Raw genomic sequence first — 21,402 nt, forward strand, 5'->3', positions numbered from 1 at the left:
CAAATACTTGTGAGGTACACTGTGAACATATGGGGTGCAAATTCCCATTTCTCCCGTGAACGGGAAGTGGTTGGGAGGGCTGGGGAGCCGCAGGAGAAGGGTGCGGGTTTGAGGCCCCGAGTCGAGACAGCTCTGCGCGCACCTCAGGCAGGCACGCGCTTCCTGCCTTCACGGCTCCCGCTCCGGTGACGGCGGCGCATGGACCAGCACCCTGCCAAAAATGCTCTCGCAAGTCACCCTCAGGAAACAGCATCAGGGCCTCTGGGTGGGTGACGTGGACCTTCACGATCACGATAAAAGGACGTGACCCAGCAGAAGAAGGGCTGCTCGGGAAGTGACGTAGAGACAAGCCCCCTGGACCCCACTCCCTTTCTTCCTCTCTGGGGATACCCGGCGTGAATTCCTCAGCCCCTCCATGATTGCTTCAGTTTCTTCCTACGTGCTGGGTCTTCCTCCTTGGCAGGGACCATACTCGGGTCTCAGAAACTATAAACGGAAGGAATAATGGCCAGCACCCTGTGCCCGGCGCCCACTCTGGGCCCGTTTCCTGACAGCCTCCAGCGAGCTCGGTGTCCGTGGGGATGGGGAGGGTCACTCACCATCCTCGAGCCTTATAACTCCTTGGCTTTTGGCTTCCTGAATTCAAATAGGCCAGTTTGCTAAGAGCAGGACCATCTCGTAAACATTTGCTCTCCCTGTAATTAAAAGATATACATTTTTAAAGTAGGCAGCTTTGGCAATCTTAATGAATTAGAGTTTGCCAGGAAGCTGCTATGTGGCAGATTGGCCTGGAGGGACCCCCATCCGTTCTGGGAGCTCCTGCTCAGACCTCTGAGGTCCCCTCCTCTGCCCCTGCGTTAGTATTTCCCGCTCCTCCTCTCTTGGCTTTGTGGTCTGCACACAGTTCCTGGTGGCTGCCTTCCGTGGCAGCTCCAGTGCCACGACATTTGCCCCTGCCAGTCTCAGGCCCCGTCTCTGGCTGCCCTGCTGGACGGCTCGCAGTGTAGGCTAAGTCTGCTCAGTCAGCGTGGCCCTGGCAGAGTTAGGCCCGCGTCCCTCACCAGGGAGGCCCGGCCTCCTGGCCTCTGCCCTGTGGCCCTCACGGGTGGGCACTCACCCCAGCTCCTGGTCAGCGGCGTCGATGAGCCAGGAGTGTTCCCACCACGGAACTCACTCTGTGCCCACGACCTTTCCCAGCACACCACCATATTCAGGTGCCCTACACCATGCTGGGTTCACCCCTGCACCGCCAGCCCTTTCCTGTGCCTCCCGTGGACCCCCGCCTGCTCTGACCTGACCCTCCACCCTGTGTCGGTGTGGCTCCTGGGTGACGGGGCCGTCTGTGAATTAGATCTGCTCGTGGTGCGGGGCTTTGGTTTTCTGTACTGAGGATTGAAATCAAGGGCGTTCTGCTCTGCGTACACCCCTGCCCTTCCTCATATCCCTTCACTTATTTTTGTGGTATTGGGGATTGAACCGGGGTGTTCTACCTCTGAGCTACACCCTCAGAATTTTTAAAAGTTTTTGTTTGGAGAACAGGGTCTCACTAGGTTGTTGAGAGTCTCACTAACTTGCTGAGACTGGCCTTGAACCTTCAGCCCTGCCATCTCAGCCTCCCAAGTATGGGAATTACAGGCATGCACCACCATGCTTGCATTTTTCCTAAGCTTTTATTTATTTATTTATTTATTTATTTATTTATTTTTATCAGTGCTGGGGATTCTACCTCTGAGCTACACCCCCAGCCCTATTTTTTATTCTTTATCTTTTGGTACAGGGTCTCACTGAGTTGCAAAGGGTCTCACTAAGTAGTTGAGGCTGTCTGCAAACCGTTATCCTCCCATCTCAGCCTCCCGAATGCTGGGATTACAAGTGTGCACCGCCATGCCTGGCTTGTGTTTTTATATTTTTAATTTTGAAACAGGGTCCTGCTAAGTAGCTGAGGCTGGCTGCGACCCCGCGATCCTCCTGTCTCAGCCGCCCAAGTACTGGGATGACAGCCATGCTGCATGTGGCTCTCACTTCTGATTTAACAGTAAGAGTGCTGCAGTGGAGACACTTCAGCGCCAAGCACCTGGACCGTCTTTGGAATCTAGCGGCCTCTCTGTCCGCGGCTTTCGGCGCTTGGTGAGGCTGGTTTTCAGGACTTTGCCCTGTTGCCGCCCATCTCTGCCCTCCCCATTGGCACCTCTCTGTGCTCCACCGTCGGGCCGGTCAGCTGTCGGCCTGTCCCCACCGGCCCCCGCAGCTGGGCTGACTCCAAGCTTCTTGCATTAGGTCCCTGCCATTTCTTGACTGCTGGGTTCCTCTGGGTAGGAAAGAGATTTCAGGCCGGGCGTGGTGGCGCACGATTGTAATCCCCACGCTTGGGAGGCGGAGACAGGAGGATCGCACAGGTTAGAAGCCAGCCTCGCTGGCTTAGGAGACCCTGTTTCCAAATAAAAAATATAAAATAGGTCTGGGAGTGTAGCCCAGAGGTAGAAGGGCTTCCAGGAACCCCAGTACCACCAGAGAGAGAGAGAGAGAGAGAGAGAGAGAGAGAGAGAGAGAGAGAGATAGATAGATATTTCGGCTGGACCTGCACTGGGCGGTAATGGAGGGCTTTCTAATCAGACCTCTGCAGTTGCCTGGAACGAGGGGCGCTTATCCAGGGCCAGAGTGGCTCTTCTCCCTCTGTTTTTGCACAAACAAGATACCCTTGCAGGCCTTGGCGGCCCCCCTCCAGCCCCTAGTGTTTCTCCCTGAGTCTCCTTTGCAGGGAAGACTCCTGCACCTGGGTGCTGAGGCATCCACAGGAACCGAAGCTCCTACATCGTGATTTTATTCCCTCTTCCATGTGTTTATATTCCATTGAAAGGAATCTTGAGAACCACGGGCTCTCCCGCAGCATTTTTTTTTTTTTTTTGGTGGTACTGGGGTTCCTGGAAACCCTTCTACCTCTGGGCTATACTCCCAGACCCATTATATATATATTTTTGAAACAGGGTCTCTTAAGCCAGCGAGGCTGGCTTCGAACCAGCGTGATCCTCCTGTCTCCGCCTCCCAAGCGCAGGGATTGCAAGCGTGCGCCACCAAGCCCGCCCAGCATTTTTGACATTAAAACTTTTTCGCCCACCCAGGAGTGGGGGTGCATGTTTGTAATCTCAGTACTTGGGAGGCTGAGATAGGAGGATTGTATTTTCAAGAACAACCTCAGCAGTTTACTAAGGCCCTGCTTCAAAATAAGATATAAAAAGGGCTCAGGGTAGAGCTCAGAAATAGAACACCCCTGGGTTCAACCCCAGGGCCACCTCCAAAAAAACAAAAAGTGTTCACCCTACCAAAAGATAAGCATACCCTCTGATGTATTATAAACATTGGCACTTTACAATAAATCGTCCTTTGTGTAAAGTTTCAAATGAAGTTTTAGTTGCGCTGTTCGTTTGATCCATGGCCGGCAATGCAGGATTCACAAGCACGCCGCTCGCGCAGTGGGCGTTCATTCCCTGCCGCTCACTTCCCATCGTGAACTTGTGTTTTCATTTCATTTGCTCCGTAGACTTTTGTTCTGGTGTGATGTTTTGATCTCTGAAAGTCATTTATCACATTTTGTTTCTCTAAACTTGGAGTCAAATTTGCCTTCATTCTGCACATGCGATTCCTGTGGTCCTCCTGAACCTCAGTCTTTTTATCCGTGGAGTGGAGTGCGTTCCTCTTGCCGAGCTCCTCAGAAAGAGCACGCGCACGACCCATCCTGCAGGGACCGAGTCGCTATCTTCGTAAACACCGCCTGCGCCCTGCGGCGGCTCATGGCCCAGGCGGCTGGAGTTGCCTGCTGACCCGGGTCTCTGCGACCGCGCTCCGGTCTCCTCGTAGACCCTCCGTCGCTGCCCACACCTCCCCAGCACGCTGGAGACCCGGGCTGCCGTCTGGGCTCCCTGCCGCGGCCCGTCCCCTCACACACACAGCCGACCTTGCCTCCCTGAAGCGATGCTTCCGCACCTTTAAAGCACGGCAGGAAGACGCAAGGCTGAGCGCTGCCAGCCCTGTTGGCAGCGTGCGCGGCGCCGAGACTCCCCATGGAAGCGGACAAACCTTTGCTTCCTGGTGGATTGCGCACTTGTATGTTAAGTGTGATGCGTATAATCATGAAATGTTTTGAAGTACTATGCATAAGTGTTTAATCGCCGACTGGGGCAGGGATGCGTGAGTTAATAAGCAAAGTGTCCTGCGCCTGCAGTTGTCTTGGGGTGCTGCGCTGGGCGCCTGCAGGTGCTGGCCCTTCCGGCTGGCGCGTGGCTGGCGCGTGGCTGGCGCGTGGCGGGTGCAGAGGCCCGCCTCACGCCTGCGTGGTCGGCACTGCAGCACATAACATTTCTGTTGCATCTTTTGTTTTCACAGTGAGAGAAAAACGCAAGAGCCTCTTCATTAACCACGTAAGTGAAGCGCCTCCCCGGGCTTTGCATGGCGACTGGCAAGAGCTCACGGACTGTGTCTGGTGGCCGAGGAGGCTTCATACCCGGCGTGGCGTTTATCCCTTGATTCCCTCCCTGCTGTGTAACGGGAGGGAGTGTGCAAGCGCCCTCTGCGCAGCTCCCACACCACTCTGCTGCTGTGTAGCCGGCTCCTTCTCCCCGAGCTCTCCGCCCTCACCTCTCCCTCTGCCCTGTCGCTAGCGTAAATCTAATAGACACATTCTTTGAGTGCTCCAAAAGAGGTCAATGCTCTGATTTTAAAGGGTTTCTCAAGAATCCTGCTCCGGTCCCTTGGCCACTAAGTAGCGTGTGTCTCCTGGCGGCCAGGCAGGAATGTCCCCTGGAGACGCTTCCTCCTCCCCTGCTCCGCGGAGCCACAGGTGCAGCTGGCTGCTCCTGTCCCCTGGCGTGCCCAGGTGAGCTCCGTTGGCACTCTTCTAAGGAGGCGAGAAAACTGTGTCCACGAGGCGAGAAATGGTGCAGACAAACCGTCAAGCCAGTCTGCTCGAAGCCCGCACACTGAACGGATCGCTGGCTCACCTCCCAAGGCCCCTCCGCCTCACCCTCTGCACTTAGCGCCTGCAGACCTTGAAGCAGTTGCCCTGAATCTGTGTGTGAAAGAAAGTTGGAGCCCTACCACTGTATCCCCTGTCCCTGGGAAGTCTGGGCAAAATGCAGTTGGAAAGAGGCCGCAGTCATGTAGGATGGCCTCGGGGATGGTGGCTGCAGGGAGCTCGGGCCGCGGGTGGTCTGGGTGCCCAGAGTGGTGTCCCTCCCGGCGGGGATTCCCGAGCCCTTCTCTTTACAGACAGGGCTGGAGGGAGGCCCTGGTGGGACGGAGCGTGCCGTGGGCCATCTCTAGTCAGGGGACGCTCAGTGGAGTAGGCCCAGTGTTCTTTTTTTCTTTTTAATCCTGGGGGTGGAACCCAGGGGCATTCTACCTCCGAGCTACACCCCCAGCCCTATTTTTGATTCTTTATTTTGAAACGGGGTTTCACTGACTTGCAAAGGGCCTCACTAAGTAGCTGAGGCTGTCCTCGAACCGCGATCCTCCTGCCTCAGCCTCCTGAATGCTGGGATTCCAAGTGTGCGCCCCTCGCTGGCTCAGTTCTTGATGGCCACAGTTGGACAGTTGGTCTTGCACTCTGCATTCACAGAAGGGACCTTACCACTTGGTTTCCTCCCCGGAGTTGCACCGCACAGCTTGGCCTTGTCCTGTAACGTGGGTCTTTGGAAGTTGCTCTGTGGAAGGCTAACTGGCCACACCTAGGTGAGGGGCGAGGGCCTCCTCTGCCAGCTGGGCGCAGGACGCACAGGGGGACACTAAGGAGGGCCTGTGGGGTCAGGGTGAGTGACCAGGGAGGGCCGGGCCCTGGGGTGGGACGAGGAGGTCAGGACCTGCTCCAGGCGAGGCCCAACCTTGGGCTCTGCGTGCTGTCCCGGTTGACTGGCGAGGAGGAGAGCTCTCTGCCTTGTGGGGTTTGTGAGTGCTAGGTGAATATATGTAACCGGAACTCTGGTGCTATTGGGACACGCTCCCGCTGTGCTGTGGAGCAGCCCTGCCCCTAGGGCCGCCCGTCCTGAGCACTGTTTCGGGAGCACTCCTCCCGGTGGCGGCCTGACCCTGGGGCCTCGCTCTACGGGAGGGCGCTGAGGATGCGCCCAGGTGCTTGGGATTTGTGCTGGGTCGCACACACCCACCCTGTGGCCTCTCAGCTAGGACTTGGCTTTGTTAGTTGCTAGCAAGGAGAAGGTTGGGAGTGAGGGGACGCGCTCTGGGTTGCAGCCGCGCAAGGCACCTGGTCCCATCAGATATTTTGACTGAAGCTAGAACTACCCAGTACGCTGCACGCTCGTTTTAAAAATGTGACAAACCAAAAGCTGGGCGCGGTGGCGCACACTTGGAATCCCAGCATTTGGGAGGCTGAGACGGGAAGATCGCGGTTCCTGGCCAGCCTCAGCTACTAAGGCCCTTTGCAACTCACTGAGACCCTGGTTCAAAATAAAGAATCAAAAATAAGGTAGGAGTGTAGCTCAGAGGTAGAATGCCCCTGGGTTCCATCTCCAGTACCTCAAAAAAACAAAAAAAGAAAAAAAGAAAACTGAGAGAAGCAGCACAGCGGAGCAGAGCCGGGCCAACCACTCCTGGCTTCCCAGGGGAGGCGGCTGCTCCCTCCGGCTCTCTGTGGCTGGGGCTTGAGGCAGACAGGCCAAGGTCTGCGGCCCTCGCCGTCCTGCCTCTGAGCAGGTGGCTCAATGCCCACGATGCTCTTAGAGCCTCCAGACCCCCGATACTGGGAGTCCTTGTGGCTTGGTGCCCCGGGGTTTATTCCACGTAGGAATTGCTCAGTACTCTGAAAGCCAAAGTTACACGAAGGCTTTGGCACATACACTGGGCGACCCCGAGGCCAGGCCTGGGTCCCCGAACCCTCGCCCTCCGGCCTTCAGCTGTGTGCACTGGGGTCGCCCCTCCCTTGGCTGCCCAGAGCACCCTTGTAGACCACGACCACAGGCCGCAAGTTAGCTCTGCTCCACCCAGTCGAATCTAGGAGTTTGTATCAGAAGAAACGACGTGAGACTTCCTTCTGCTCCACTGTTGATTATGTACGCCAGCCCGCGTCACCGACACTCGTCCCCAAGTCAGTGCACCAGGCTTTTGTGGGTTAAGCTGATGCCTGTTGAGACTGATGTCTGGAGTAGATTCTGTGTCCATGGGGAAAAGCTGATGAGGAATTTCGAAGCTCACTACCCGTTTTAGTGACTTTAGTTTTGATTTTTAGTATGGTTTGGGCGTGATTGCTATCAGAGATTAAGAAAGAAGGTTGTTTCTAATGCCTTTGTCTTGTCTTGATGAGAACATCCGTGATTCAGGTGATAGATGTTAAAACGCGGTGTGAAAGCCGGCTCTTAGGTCCTAACTCAGACGTCACAAAGTCTCCTGAGCCCTTTGTTCACGCCGAGGAGGAAGCCAGGTCACGCCTTTGAGTCCTCCGCCACCGGTTACTGTGACCAGGGCTGGGGAGGGCTCTGATGGCCGGTGGGGCAGCGGCCCCTCGTGTGTCAGGGAACTGGATGCCCCAGGTGGCCACGAGCACTTGTTTAGTTTTCAGGCAAAGTCATGCCTACAACATTATGTATTTCTCAGGTTGTTGTAGATTTTCACAATTTTTCTACAGAAGACTCTCTTAAGTAGTGTGTAAATACCAAAGTATTGCACAGGCCTTTGGCCTCCATACGGCCGGAAGCTCTCCTTTGCCAAGTTCATGAACTCTGGGCCCCTGGGTTCTGCCAGAGGTGGGCAGGCCAGTTGGGCGACTTCGTGAATCCTGAGGGATTCGGTTGGGGTGCTGCAGAGGACCCTTAGCACTGCAAACCCATGTGCATGATTATATTTTTGTGTGTTTTGGTGCTAGGGAGGGAACCTCTAAGTATACCTCCAGCCATGTGTACACATGTATGTATTTAGAAACAGGGTCTTACTAAGTTGCTGAGGCTGGCCTTGAACCTGCAGCCTTCCTGCCTCACCCTCCCAAGTGCTGACATTACAGGCGTGCGCCACCCAGCGATTTGATATTCTTCCCGATCAGGAATCATTGAGACGGACGTCTTGAAGGCACACCGCCCCAACGGCAAGCTGAAAATCTGTGTTCATTACGGAAGTAGTTCTTCATTGTAACCTTCTCCATGGCTCTCAAAACCTGTTTGTTTCTGAAAGAAGGAGCCATGGGGATGAATGAGCAGGAGCTTACTGACGGCCACGCGTCACAGAGGACCCGCCCTTCAGAAGCTGCTTCCCAGGGCCCCACGGGCGGGTTAACAAAGTGTCTTCTTCACAGTGTTGCGCTTCAACCTCATCGGAAGAATATCTTTGTAAATTTTCCTGTTGAAATTGAAGGTTTACTAGCAGATTCTAAATCAAGCCTGGCTGCAGTTTCCGTGGGCCCCCAAAGCAACCTTGCCCGGCGTAGAGGCCTCGGCAGCGGCCCCCGGTGCGCACGGTGGGGATTCCAGCTCGCCGGTGGGCCTTTAGCGGCAGAGCGCCCGCTTGGCTTGCATGCATCCCGACGCTGGCTCTGTGCCCTGGAAGGCGCTCTCTGACCCTTTGGGAGGCTCCCTGCCCTCCCGGTGAGGGGCTGGGACGAGCAGGGGCAGTCACACCTCCTCACTAAGGCTGCTAAGGGTACGGTGCCATCGGCCTCGCCCGCTGGACCGTCCCCTCTGGTCTGAGAGTTAAACGGGACGGTGGTGTTCCCTGGGCGACTTCCATGCCTGCTAATTCTCTGCTCCACCCTGTCTTCCAGCGCCCTCCCGGACAGATAGCAAGGAAGTACAGCTCCTGCTCCACCATCTTCCTCGACGACAGCACAGTCAGCCAGCCGAACCTCAAGTACACCATTAAATGGTGGGTATCACTCCGTGCTGCCCAGGGCCTCACCCGAGAGCTCAGCGGGGCTGGGCACTGGCGGACAACATGGGAATTCTTCTGAGAAAGTGACTGTGGTCGTTAAGATGTGGGGTTTTGGAAATATTTGTGCATATTACTATTTACATAAAGGATCAACGTTTTAAAACATTTTAAACATAGATGGCCTAAAATGTTTTTCTTTTAATTTTTGTGCATGCTTTTTTTTAATAGTACTGGGAATTGGACCCAGGGACGTTCTACCCCCAACCCTTTTTATATATTATTTTGCGGGTCTGGGGATGGAACCCAGAGGCATTTGACCTCCGAGCTACACCCCCTGCCCAATTTTTTATTCTTTATTTTGAAACAGGGCCTCACTAAGTAGCTGAGGCTGTCCGCGAACCGTGATCCTCCTGTTTCAGCCTCCCAAATGCTGGGATTACAAGCGTGTGCCACCACGCCCAGCTTTACCCCCAACCCTTAAAAAAATTTTTTTTTGTTGTTCTGAAACAAGGTCTTGCTAGGTTTCTGAGTCTGGTCTTGAACCTATGACCCTCCTGCCTCGGGGAGGGCATACACTGGGATCGCAGGTGTGCGCCACCATGCCAGGCTCTCATGGTTTCCTTTGATAGGCGCATCCTGGTGTAGCTCTGCTAATATTTTACCTTCTAAATAAAAGAAGCCTCCTGTGCAGTTCTGTTTAGGACTCCGGGCTGGGCAGGGCACCTGCTCCGCAGGGTAAACGTGTGCTTGCTGCAGCCGGAACCCGACCCGTGCCGCCAGTGCGGGCTCTGAGTGGACCCTGGGCGGGGCGCTCCTTCCTTAAGGTGGACTCCTGCGAGGGGAGTCCTGGGTGGGAGCCCTCCCCTCTGGGGCTCTGGCTTCCTGTGTGATAGGCAGGAGCCCTGTCTCCCTGTGACCTTCCAGTGTCTCTGGGATGGCAGCCGGCCTTGGTCGAGATCTGGCGAACTCCGCCGCTGGGCCTGTGGTGCTCAGCCCGACTGCAAAAACCTGGCTGTTTTATCTACACTGTGGTGGCACGTGCCTGGAATCCTAGGACTAGGGAAGCTGACACAGAGGATCACAGGGTCAAGGCCAGCCTCAGCAATGCAGTGAGTCCCTGTTTCTAAGTAAAAAGGGCTGGGGGCGTGGCTCATTGGTCGAACACCCCTGGGTTCAATCCCCAGTACTGCACGTGCGCGCACGTACACACACACACACACACACACACACACACACACACACACACACACACACACACGAGTAGAAAGCCTTAGTACTCAGACAGTGACTATCCTTTCTGCAAAGAGTCTTATTTTGAGAACCTGGTTTTCCCGCCGAGCCCCTGAATGCCGACAGCTGATATGAACCTAGTCTGCCAGCCGCGCTCCGGGCCTCCACGGCCAGCCCTTCCCCACCAGATTCCGTGACAGCCCCAGGAGGGATGGTGAGGCCGAGGTCGAGCCCGGGGCTAGCTGGCCTCCAGGGCCGGGCAGCAGGCACGGCGCCTCCTCTCCAGGCGGTCCTCTGCGCCCGTGCGCCACACGCCCTGGCCTTGCTGGTCGGTCTTGGCTCTGCCGTGCGGTGTGCCGGCCTGGTGCTCTGGCGCTCAGGAAGGCGGTGGTCAGTTGTCCTCTCGGGCAGCCCTCCCCGGCGTCGCCTTCCTTCCTAGCGATGGGTAAAGCAGCCGAGTGGACCGTGTCCAGATGGACTCTTCTCCCTGGGGGGGGGGCACCAGGCACGGCACTGACAGCCTTGCAGGGCCCCTGGCCCAGGAACCAGAGCCTCCAGCAGGCCAGCTTGGGGGGAGGAGGCCCCCGGAGCGCCTGTCCTGGGGCCTGCAGCCATTCACTCAGGCTGCAGAAGCCAGAGACCTGTTGATAGGGAATAGTGATAACAGATGCTTTCGTTTTAGAAACTTGTGTTTGAGGCAATGCTTTTCTTTTTTTTCTTTCCTAACTTCCTCTGGAGATTGAACCCGAGGGCATTCTTCCTCCGAGTTATACCCCAGCCATTTGTATTTTTATTTTGAAACAGTTTTGATAAGTTGGGGAGGCTGGCCTTGAACCTGCAATCCTCCTGTCCCAGCCTCCCAAGTGCTGGGATTCTGGTTGTGCCTCTGCGCCCGGCTTGTATAGCGACTCTGTGGTGTGGTGTGGGTAACGCTGTCCTGATTTTGTAGGGAGGAAACGAAGGCCTGGGGGGTGGATTAGGTGTAGTGAGGGGAGGCGTAGTCTCCCAAGCTGGCCTGAGGCCCGTCCAGGCGCCTGGTCTGTGCCGTGTTCTTTGCAGGGAAGCGCAGAGACCATTTCCTTTACAATCAGTCAAAGGTATAAGTTGATCACTACACACTAAACCCAGCCCTATGAGACACTCCATCAACATCTGACATTAGATTAGAAAAGAACTCCTGGCGTGGACTATTACTCAATGAAACGGTAATTTCTTCCTTCTGTCCAGAGCCACCGTGGCCAGAGTCCTGGCACCACAGAACAGAACCAGGCTCAGCCACTGTTTCCTGCAGCAGGGCCGGCTGTTAACGTGTGTGAACGTACTTTGAAAGCCCAGGGGTCATAATTCTGCCGGGTTAGCTTCTGAGGCCCTTTCACACCAGCCACAGCCTCCTCAGCAGCTCGGGTGCCGGAGACGCCAGGCGGGAGGAGCTGCCGGCGGGAAGCCTGGACCCAGGAGCCGGGAGGCTGAGCTGGCGTTAGCTCGCAGGCTCCGTGCCCAGCGGCTGCAGGCCGAGGACTTCCAGTTACGGTGCTTCCTACTGGAAACCGCATGGATGGCACAGACACGCTGTGTCCATCGTGATCAGTGTAACTGCCGCATAGAGAAACAGCTTAGACATGCAGCCGGTGGCTGGCTCTGTGTTAGCCAGCGACAGATGATGGGATAAAACCATGCTTTCGAGGAATGCTAACGTTCAGAAAAAGGTTTAACATGGTAAGGAGAGGTCAGATGTGAGCCTGTCTGATTACACATATATGAATAGAAGTGAGGAACTGTATCTACAGCTAATGATAATCTCTCAGCAAAGGAATGATTTTTCTCTATAGTTCCTATACTTTCCAAATTTTCTACCATGAATAAAATGTATTTTACAGTTAGAAAAAAATTCTTTTTTTCTTTTTTGTGGGACTGGAGATGGAACCCAGGGGCTTTCTACCTCTGACCTATTTTTTACATTTTATTTAGAAAGAGGGTCTCACTAAATTGCTGAGAGCCTCACTCTTTCTTTTCTTTTCTTTTTTTTGGTGGTACTGGGGGTGGAACCCAGAGGCTTTCTACCTCCAGGCTATACTCCCAGACCTATTTAATATTTTATTTGGAAACAGGGTCTCCCTAAGTTGCCGAGAGCCTCACTAAGTAGCTGAGGCTGGCTTCGAACCTGTGCGATCCTCCTGTCTCAGCCTCCCAAGTGCGGGGATTACAAGTGTGCGCCACCGCGCCTGGCTCCATTTCAGTCTTTTAAACTAAGTCTGTGCCCTTTCAGCAAGTGAGTGGGCGGGTTGTATAGTTTGCCAAGAGGCAAGTGATTTAATGGGGAAAAAATAGCCAATGGCTATCAGTGATTCTCATATTTTTCTGATAGTAATAAAGAAATTGCTAATTTTCTAAACCAGTAGGCAAGGAGTTGGGGGTTTTATTTATTTATTTTTTTTGCGGGTCTGGTGATGGAACCCAGGAATATTTGACCTCCGAGCTACACCCCCTGCCATTTTTTTTTTTATTCTTTATTTTGAAACCGGGTCTCACTGAGTTGCAAGGACCTCACTAAGTAGCTGAGACTGGCGGCGAACCGCGATCCTCCGGTCTCAGCCTCCCGAATGCTGGGATGACAAGCGCGCCCACCGCGCCCGGCTGAGCTGGGGGTTTTAGAGCTGTCCAGTCCATATCGCCAGCCTTTTCAGAGGGTCTGTATTTTACAAGTGAGAAAAGTTTAAAATTTTTCATAGACCGGTTTGATTTTAAATATCATTTGAAGTTCTGTTGTGTCTGGGAAGGTTTTAACGATTCCTGGGAGTGTGTGAGAGATTGCTCATTTGAAGAGTGCGTTTTCTTGGTCAGCGTGTTGCACGAATGGGACTGTTCTGACCGGTCGGCTCTTATTTGAACATTGATGCCCACTCGATAGATGACATGAACCTCGACTGTGCTCCCGAAGTGCTGACCTCCTGCGTTTTATTTTTCAGCGTAGCTCTTGCGATATATTACCACATCAAAAACAGGTACGTCGCTGGTTGACCGCGCGGAAAATCCGTCATCTGGCGTTCTTCCTGTCCCAGTTGCTTCAACCTTTGAATTTTATATTCTTAATTCATATTTTGTAGAATTTCTAAAGGTACATAAGTCACAGAGACTTCTCAGGTAAGAGCTGAACGACTTCTGAATTGTAGTGCACCAAATAGGCATTTGTGGCTTGACCAGTCAAGTGGAACAAAACCTACTGAGCGAGAGGCCTCGTCATCCTTTAGAGGCTGTAGAGTTTGTTTGAACATTCTTTTATGAAATTTTATTTTAAAATTTACTATGTGCAGAATTAACATGAAAAATTAAATGTATGGTTTGAATTTACTCAGGGAAATTTTGGTGCACATTTAGGCATAAACTGCTTTATTAGTTCATTAGGCATAAACTCCTTTGACATTTTAAAAATGTAGACCATCTTTGGTAAGTGTATCTGGCAGTAGTTCAGTTAGCTTAAAAAGTTGAGTTGAAACAGGAAATTTAAAAAACTAAACATAAAACTACTTTCAATATGAAACATGTAAGAATACCCTTATTTGTGAATTTTTAAAAATTCAACATTAAGCTGAGCATGGTGGCACACACTTGTAATCCCAGTACTTGGGAGGCTGAGACCAGAGGATCACAGGTTCACAGCCAGCCTCAGGTACTTAGTGAGGCCCTCCAAAACTTAGACCCTTTTCAAGATAAAGAATAAAAAATAGGCCTGGGTGTGTAGCTCGAAGGTAGAATGTCCCTGGGTTCAATCCCTAGTATGGAAAAAAAGAATCAACACTACGACTTTTGCCTTAAGCCTGAAGATTAAGCCCTATTTATTTACTTGTTTATTTATTTAGGTATTTATTTTGGTGATAAGCCTTGAACCAGAGGCATTCTATGTAGCTCCATGCTTCATACTCAGCTCTCCCCCTCCTTTTAAATTTGGAAACAGGGTCTCACTAAGTCTCTGAGACTGCCCTCACACCCACGATCCTCCTGTCTCAGTAGCCCAAGTACTGGGATCACAGGCACGCTACCACACCTGGCCGGATTTAGCTTTTTTTTTTTTTTGTGGCACTGGGGTTCCTGGAAGCCCTTCTACCTCCGGGCTACACTCCCAGACCTATTTTTACATTTTTATTTGGAAACAGGGTCTCCTAAGCCAGCGCGCGCGCACAGCTGGCTTCAAACCTGCGCGATCCTCCTGTCTCTGCCTCCCAAGCTCGGGGATTACAAGCGTGCGCCACCACGCCCGGCCCAGATTTAGCTTTTAAAGAAGAACATCTTAAGCAAAACTCGAATGGCATCAAGCAGTGGAAGCAGGCGGGTGGTTTCGGGGTGGCTCTGATGGCGGCTGGTTCCTGGAGCCGCAGCCCCAGGTACTGCCGACATCCACAGCCATTCTGCAGAGTCAGTGCAGTCTCCAGCTTAGAACAGCAGCCGCCCTTCCCGAGGTGTGCAGATCACGCGTGAACAGTCCTCAGAACATTTTCAGTATGCTCTCTTGAAGCTCTTCGTTAACGCGGCTGCCGGGCTGCGCGCTGGGGACGTTTCCTGCCGACCTGCAGGGCCCGCACAGTGTTCCTTCCTGCCCTGGGTCTGCCTGGCTCAGAGGAGGATTAGGGGAAATATAAGTCCTTCTGCAGAGATTGGTTCATTTGAAAGCTCAGAAAACGAGAATCTCGATTTATGCTTCATAAAGGAAGCATAGATAATTTCAACTCAATGTTTTGGCGCCACGTTCTATTCAAACAAAAAGGCTTGTTGTGCCCAAGAAAACAATCCCTTCTCAGCAGCCGCTGGCAGCGCCTCGCAGGGCTGGCCCTGTTCTGACCTCGAGGTGCAGCCGAAGCGAAACGCGCTTGCTTTCCTTGGAATGACACTGGTTGTTGCGGATAGTAAACGCCACTTCTCCTGTTTCTCCCCCAGGGACCCAGATGGAAGGGTGCTCTTAGATATTTTTGATGAAAACCTCCACCCTCTCTCGGTAATCTCTTCCTCCTTGCCTTTCATGAGATTGTTGGTAGTTTGCTCTGTCGGGCCACTATTCACGTGCAAGCTTCTTCCTCCCCAGAAGTCCGAAGTGCCACCAGACTACGACAGACACAACCCGGAGCAGAAGCACATCTACCGGTTCGTGCGGACGCTGTTCAGCGCGGCTCAGCTGACGGCCGAGTGCGCCATCGTCACCCTGGTCAGTGGGTCGGGTGGCCAGCCAGCACGCCTGCCGTGCCGCAAGGGGGCGGACCGGGCCTGCCTCTGGGCTGGGGACCTCTGGCTTCGGGACAGTCAGTCACAGAGGCACACTGGGGCCCAGGGAAGGCCGAGGGGTCCTGCAGGTGTGCTGGACAGCCCACTTGGGGCAGGGTACTGGGAGCACAGGGGCTTTCTACCCCTGAGCCACACCCCAGCCCTATTTTATTGTTATTATTACTATTACTATTTATTTTTTGAAGCAGGGTCTCACTAAGTTGCTGAGGCTGGACTCGAACCTATGATCCTCCTGTCTCAGCCTCCCAGGTATAGGCATGCACCATCATGCCCAGCTAGGAATGTTGTGTATTGCTTGGCTCTGACTTGCCAATTTCATACAATTGTACCTAGAAGATACTCAGACCGTTCACAGGCAAAGTAATTTCTTATCTGAGCTACATACAGTGCAATTGAATCCAGGGGTATTCTAAACTCTGACACCCCCAGCCCTACCTTATTTTTTATTTTGAAACAGGGTCTCGCTGAGTTGCTGAGGGCCTCACACGGTTGCTGAGGCTAGCCTCGAACTTGCGATCCTGTTGGCTCAGCCTCTCAAGCACGGGGATCATAGGCATGCACCACTGTGTGGCTCACAAATATAATTTTTTTAGCCCTTGCAGAATATGCCTCAAGTTGCCTCTTAATGATATCCATCCGTGAGGAAATTAATATAGGAAATTTTAAACAGAGGGCGAGGTCACTGAACTGCAACCCCCTGCACCAGGTTAGGTTTTCCCATGAGGACACCTTGTAAGTCCCAGCCACAGCAGGAGGAGGTTGACGCCTGGCGTGAGTAGGTGCAAGGCCTGGCACCTGCTGCCTTCCGGCGTCCACTCGTTCCCCAGGAGCCGTCCGACGCGCATGGTGCTCAGAGCCATGCCCGCTTCCGTCCTGTGTGGGCCTCAGTGACAGAAGGAAGCTCACCCAGCTCGGAACCAGGGACTTTGGTTGAGAGTACAAGAAGCCCCTCCAGCGAGCCCAGAGCGGAGGCGACTCCTGGACCTGCCACTGGTCTTGTCCTCGGGAGCTGGCTGGCTCCCCATCCTAGGTGACCGGCTCGCAGGCCGACTTTGGCTGGGGTCTGGCTCTGAGGTGGAGCCGCCCTGGGGTCAGTCCCCAGTACCACAGGGATCACATACTATGGGTAATTATGGCACTGGACGTTTCCTCTGTTTTAAACAGCAATTTTTTAAAAACTGCATGGACAGTGCCTGTTGAATTCTGCTTCTTTCTTGTGCAGAGTTCCATTTTCAAACCTGTTTGATAGAAACTATAGAAATTACCCTGTGATTCACAGAAATACAAAAGATTCCAATAAAGAGATTTTTATTCTGGGACAATTCTTGGGACCCAGCCAGCTGAAAGTCCTTTGATATTGGGTGTTATTTCTAAATTGTTGTAAGCATTTTAAAAAGAGGCTCATGGGATCAGCATCACCACTGCTCCCCCTTCACACCCCTGGGAAGACCACTCCTCCCGCCCTTCCTGGCAGAGCGTGCCGGGTGTGGGGTGGGGTAAGGAAATGGAGCCCGATGGGCTGCTAGGTGGTGCGGCTGCTGCCGAAGGACGTGCGGAGGGTCCTTAGGTGACTGTATGTGGAGTCTGTCTGGCCCACAGCTCCTCTTCTGAGTTACATTCAAAATCATCGAGCTGAGCGTGGTGGCGCCCGCTTGCAATCCCCGCGCTTGGGAGGCTGAGACAGGAGGATCGCGCAGGTTCGAAGCCGGCCTCGGCTACTTAGTGAGTGGGGCTCTCAGCAACTTAAGTGAGACCCTGTTTCCAAATAAAATATAAAATAGGTCGGGTGTGTAGCCCGGAGGTAGACAGCCCCTCAGATCTATCTTAAATACCATACATACACACAAATAATAATCAGAAGCACAGACTGGACCAGAGATTTATACACCAGTGTCCACAGCAGAATCGTTGACAGTAGTCAGAAGGAGGAAGCAGCTCGGGTGTCCACTGATAGACAAGTGGACACACATGGTGTGTGCCTCTGGGCTTCGTCAGGGTCCATCTACACTGGGCATGACAGAGACAGGAAGACTGCAGATTTGAGGCCATTCTCAGCAACTTAGCAAGACCCTGTTTCTTTTTCTTTTTTTCTTTTCTTTTTTTTTTTACAGGGCAGGGGTATATATTTATTATGAGAGTACAGGTTACATGACAATTTCCCGTGCAGATGACCTCAGGGAAATGATCAAGTCATCTACAGGAATAATGTATAAACTTGAAGATAGCAAGCATCAGCCCATCTTTTGCTGTGTTTAGACAGGACTTTTATTTCTTGGGTTCAGAGGTTGAACTGATACAGGAATCTCTACCCATTCCTTTTGCCCCCCTACTACTCTTGCTTGTCTTTTCTGGTTTTAGTTAAGAAATGAAGGCTATAAGTAAGTTATCTCTATTTTAACTTTATGTAATTTGTAGTTTCAAATATCCCTAGGGCTGCTTCTTAAAGATAAGACCCTGTTTCAAAATACAAAATACAGTAGGGCAGGGGTGTAGCTCAGAGGAGGAATGCCCTGGGTTCAACCCCCAGCACCAAAAAGAAGAGAGAAAGACGCAGCTGCATCTCCGCCGTCCAATCACAGAGCGCGACCTCCTGCCCATCCCGTCCCTGGGCCTTTTCAAAATGACCGTGGTCGGGTGATCCTGTTGGAAGGCCAGCCACATGGGTTACACAGTTGTGGGCTTCCTGACACACACGAGTGCTGGGCAACCGTGGCACTAGCTCCGGCCCATGTCTCCCCAGGTGTACCTCGAAAGGCTCTTGACGTACGCGGAGATCGACATCTGCCCGGCCAACTGGAAGCGCATCGTGCTGGGGGCGATCCTGCTGGCCTCCAAGGTGTGGGACGACCAGGCCGTGTGGAACGTGGATTACTGCCAGATCCTGAAGGACATCACCGTGGAGGACATGTGAGTGGCTCCGGGCCTTCGGCTGTGCGTGTGCTCCGTGGGGGATGAGGGCACGTGAGTGGTCTCTCTGCACACGGCCGTGCCGCGATAGTTCGTATCAGGCTCCGAATCTCACTGCAGACCGAGGACAGAGCATCCGTGTCCCCACAGACTGTGGGCGGCAGGCCTGGCTAGAGCGGAAAGGCTGAGGTCGCAGGTGTACCTGCTGGCCTCAGGAGGACCTCTCCACGGCCTGGTCCTGCTTTGCGAGCTCAGCTGCTGAAAATCAGCAGGGCGAACAGAGAGTCGCCTGATGCCGCTCTTGCTGGAGTCGCTCCCGCTAGGTATATTTAATATTTTATTTGGAAACAGGGTCTCACTAAGTCGCAGAGAGCCTCACTAAGAGCTGAGGCTGGCTTCGAGCCTAAGATCCTGTGTGCACCCTCCAGGTGTGAGTGGGGCGGCCTGGGAACTTGGAAGAGGGTTCCCAACCCTTCTGAAGACCTGGGCCCTGCTGCTTTGACACTAGCGCGTTCTGAGCTCAACATGCCCCCGGGCCCCGCTCCTTCCCGTTGGGGACCCCTAAACAGCCCCTATAGCCCTCTCCCAGGAGGTGGGAGGGGCTGGGGAGAGTGCAGAGGGGATGCTTCTCTGTGTGGCTGGACTGAGGCCCTCCCTGGATGCTATCGCTCTTGACTGCGCCATCTGCCCGCGGTGTGCACGAGCAGACCGTGGGTGCGGCCCCGCCAGGCCCACCACGCGCGCATGTGAAGTGGTCCCCAAGCACATCCACTGATGATTCCTGTTGATCAGGCTCCGCCTTCCGCCCCCCACCCCCAAGCAGATCAGCGTGTGCCACCCATTTGGCCGTGGAGCTGCCTCTCTGGCGTCCCCCGGCAGTCCACCAGATGGCGTCCGCGGGGTGCGGTTCCCAGGCTGGTCCTGCGGCTCAGCCCGGGCTGCTCTTGCCCTTCTGCAGGAACGAGCTGGAGAGGCAATTTCTCGAGTTGCTCCAGTTCAACATCAACGTTCCCTCCAGTGTCTACGCCAAGTATTACTTTGATCTTCGCTCTCTGGCAGAAGCAAACAACCTGAGCTTTCCCTTGGAGCCCCTGAGCCGGGAGAGGGCCCACAAGCTGGAGGTAGGAGGTCTTAGACACTGTCTCATCTGGCCACCACGGGAGTGTGTGACCACAGTGATGGTTTCTCCTGCTAGGTAGTATTAGTGTGTGTGTGTGTGTGTGTGTGTGTGTGTGTGTGTGTGTGTCGTACTGGGGATGGAACCCAGGGGCTTTCTACCTCAAGGCTATACTCCAGACTTATTGTATGTTTTATTTAGAAACAGGTTCTAAGTTGCCGAGGGCCTCACTAAGTAGCTGAGGCTGGCTTTGAACCTGCGCGATCCTCCTGTCTCAGTCTCCCAAGTACTGGGATTACAAGCGTGCGCTACCACGCCCGGCTTCCCGCTAGGTATTAAATAAGGACAAGGCCCTTGGGTTTACCAGCCAATGCAGTTGATTATAATTTGTGCAACTTCTTATTTTTGTGTGTTTTGGGGAGCACTGGGGATTGAGCCCAAGGGTATTCTGCCTCTGAGCCACACCCCTAGCCTGTTCTATTTTTTACTTTGAAACAAGGTGTTGCTAAGTTATAGCACCCTGGCTATAATTTTTTAAATTAAAATTAAAAAAAATTTAATTTAAAATTTAGTCAATGACTATGGGACTCAGTCATTGACTATGTCTCAGCCTCCCAGGTATTAAAAGTATAGGCATGTGCTAACTTCATGTCTTAGTAACCAACCTCCTTAACACCTGTTTTTACTTAATACGCATTGATTGTATTTTGAATCAAAGATATTTAAAAAAATACCACACTTGGTTCCATCCCCAGTACTGGGGGGAAAAAAAAAATCCTGGTTCCAAGGAGCAAAGCTTATCTGTCCTTAGGGTTTGCCCCTCAGACTCACCCTGTTTGTAAGCTGAGAGGTGACAGGGGCGACTTAGGAAGCTTAAGTAGAAAGAAGGACTTTGCCCAAGCAAGCCAGCCCTGCTAGGTTTTCTGGGTGTGCCTAAGTACCAGCACCTGGGATTGTTTTGCTGTATTTTAAACTTAAACTTCACTGCCAACTTAAACAAGGATTTTATTTGTAGAGAAAAAATAAAGGTCAAATATACAAGTGAAAAAGGGAACGGAAAGCCACTGGCCAGCTGTCAGAGGGTGTGGGGACGCCGGGCGTGGGGTACAGGCTTGTCATCCCCGCGTTCAGGAGGCCGAGACAGGAGGATTGCGGTTTGCAGACAGCCTCGGCTACTTAGGCCCTCAGCAACTCAAAATATTGTTTCAAAATAAATAATTTTGAAATTTCAAAATAAAGAATAAAAATAGGGCTGGCTGAGGGTGTAGGTCGGAGGTAGAATGCCCCTGGCTTGGGGAGAGGAGGCTGGGCCAGGCCGGCCTGCTGACCTGTGTCTCTCCGCCCCAGGCCATCTCGCGCTTGTGTGAGGACAAGTACAGGGACCTGAGAAGATCCACGCGGAAGCGATCGGCCAGCGCCGACCACCTGCCCCTGCCACGGTGGTCCCCCGCCATCCTCTCCTGACGCCGCGCCCTCCGCCCGCAGCTCTTCCTCCTGTTTGAGAAAAGCCTCACTTGGGGTGGGGTTTCCTTGTTTTCTTTTCCCTTTTCTGTTCATTTTAACTCTTAGCTCCGTCCATCCGCGGCCGCCCAGGGCCTGGCCTCGGGACGGCCTCTGGCCTCTGGCCAGAGCCCGGCCGCACCTCTCCTGCCGCCAGCGCCCGCTGCGCCTCCTTCCCAGGAGCAGACCCGGCCGAGAGGACCCGAGGCGCAGAGGCGGGACCGTGGCCAGGTGGGGTGGCCGGCCCCCAAGCCCCGCCTGGGCCATGGGTGACCAGGGCAGAAGCCACGTAGGTAGCAGAGTCGGACGTGCATTAAAGGCAGGCGCACGGCCCGTGTGCTCTCTGAGACTCGCCTGCCTGCCTTCTTGCTGCTTTTTGGCTTTGGGGGTTCTCGTCCATTCCGTTTACTCTGTTTTGGTTTGGGTCCCACAGAGCAGAGAACATAGTTTGTACCCACCACGGCACAGACATCCAATAAAGAGCCTGGCTGTTCTCTGTGCCACCCCGCGGGCTG

General features: G+C 53.5%; 1 protein-coding gene across 2 annotated transcripts in view; it reads left to right on the top strand.

The window, feature by feature from the left end:
* CCNY (cyclin Y) overlaps window positions 1–20,851 on the top strand; it is a gene marked incomplete at both ends in the record, with an annotated part of 84,627 nt that extends 63,776 nt beyond the window's left edge. For both annotated transcript variants that reach the window (XM_080717137.1, XM_080717138.1), the window contains 8 exons: window positions 4,381–4,415; window positions 8,756–8,856; window positions 13,059–13,094; window positions 15,022–15,079; window positions 15,167–15,286; window positions 18,104–18,270; window positions 19,229–19,391; window positions 20,735–20,851. In XM_080717137.1, coding sequence (XP_080573263.1) covers window positions 4,381–4,415; window positions 8,756–8,856; window positions 13,059–13,094; window positions 15,022–15,079; window positions 15,167–15,286; window positions 18,104–18,270; window positions 19,229–19,391; window positions 20,735–20,851 — 797 coding nt within the window. The remainder of the gene's footprint in view (window positions 1–4,380; window positions 4,416–8,755; window positions 8,857–13,058; window positions 13,095–15,021; window positions 15,080–15,166; window positions 15,287–18,103; window positions 18,271–19,228; window positions 19,392–20,734) is intronic.
* Between the last annotated feature and the right edge of the window lie 551 nt (window positions 20,852–21,402).

Source organism: Muscardinus avellanarius (assembly GCF_963383645.1).
Source record: "Muscardinus avellanarius genome assembly, chromosome: 20".
Taxonomy (NCBI): Eukaryota; Metazoa; Chordata; class Mammalia; order Rodentia; family Gliridae; genus Muscardinus; species Muscardinus avellanarius.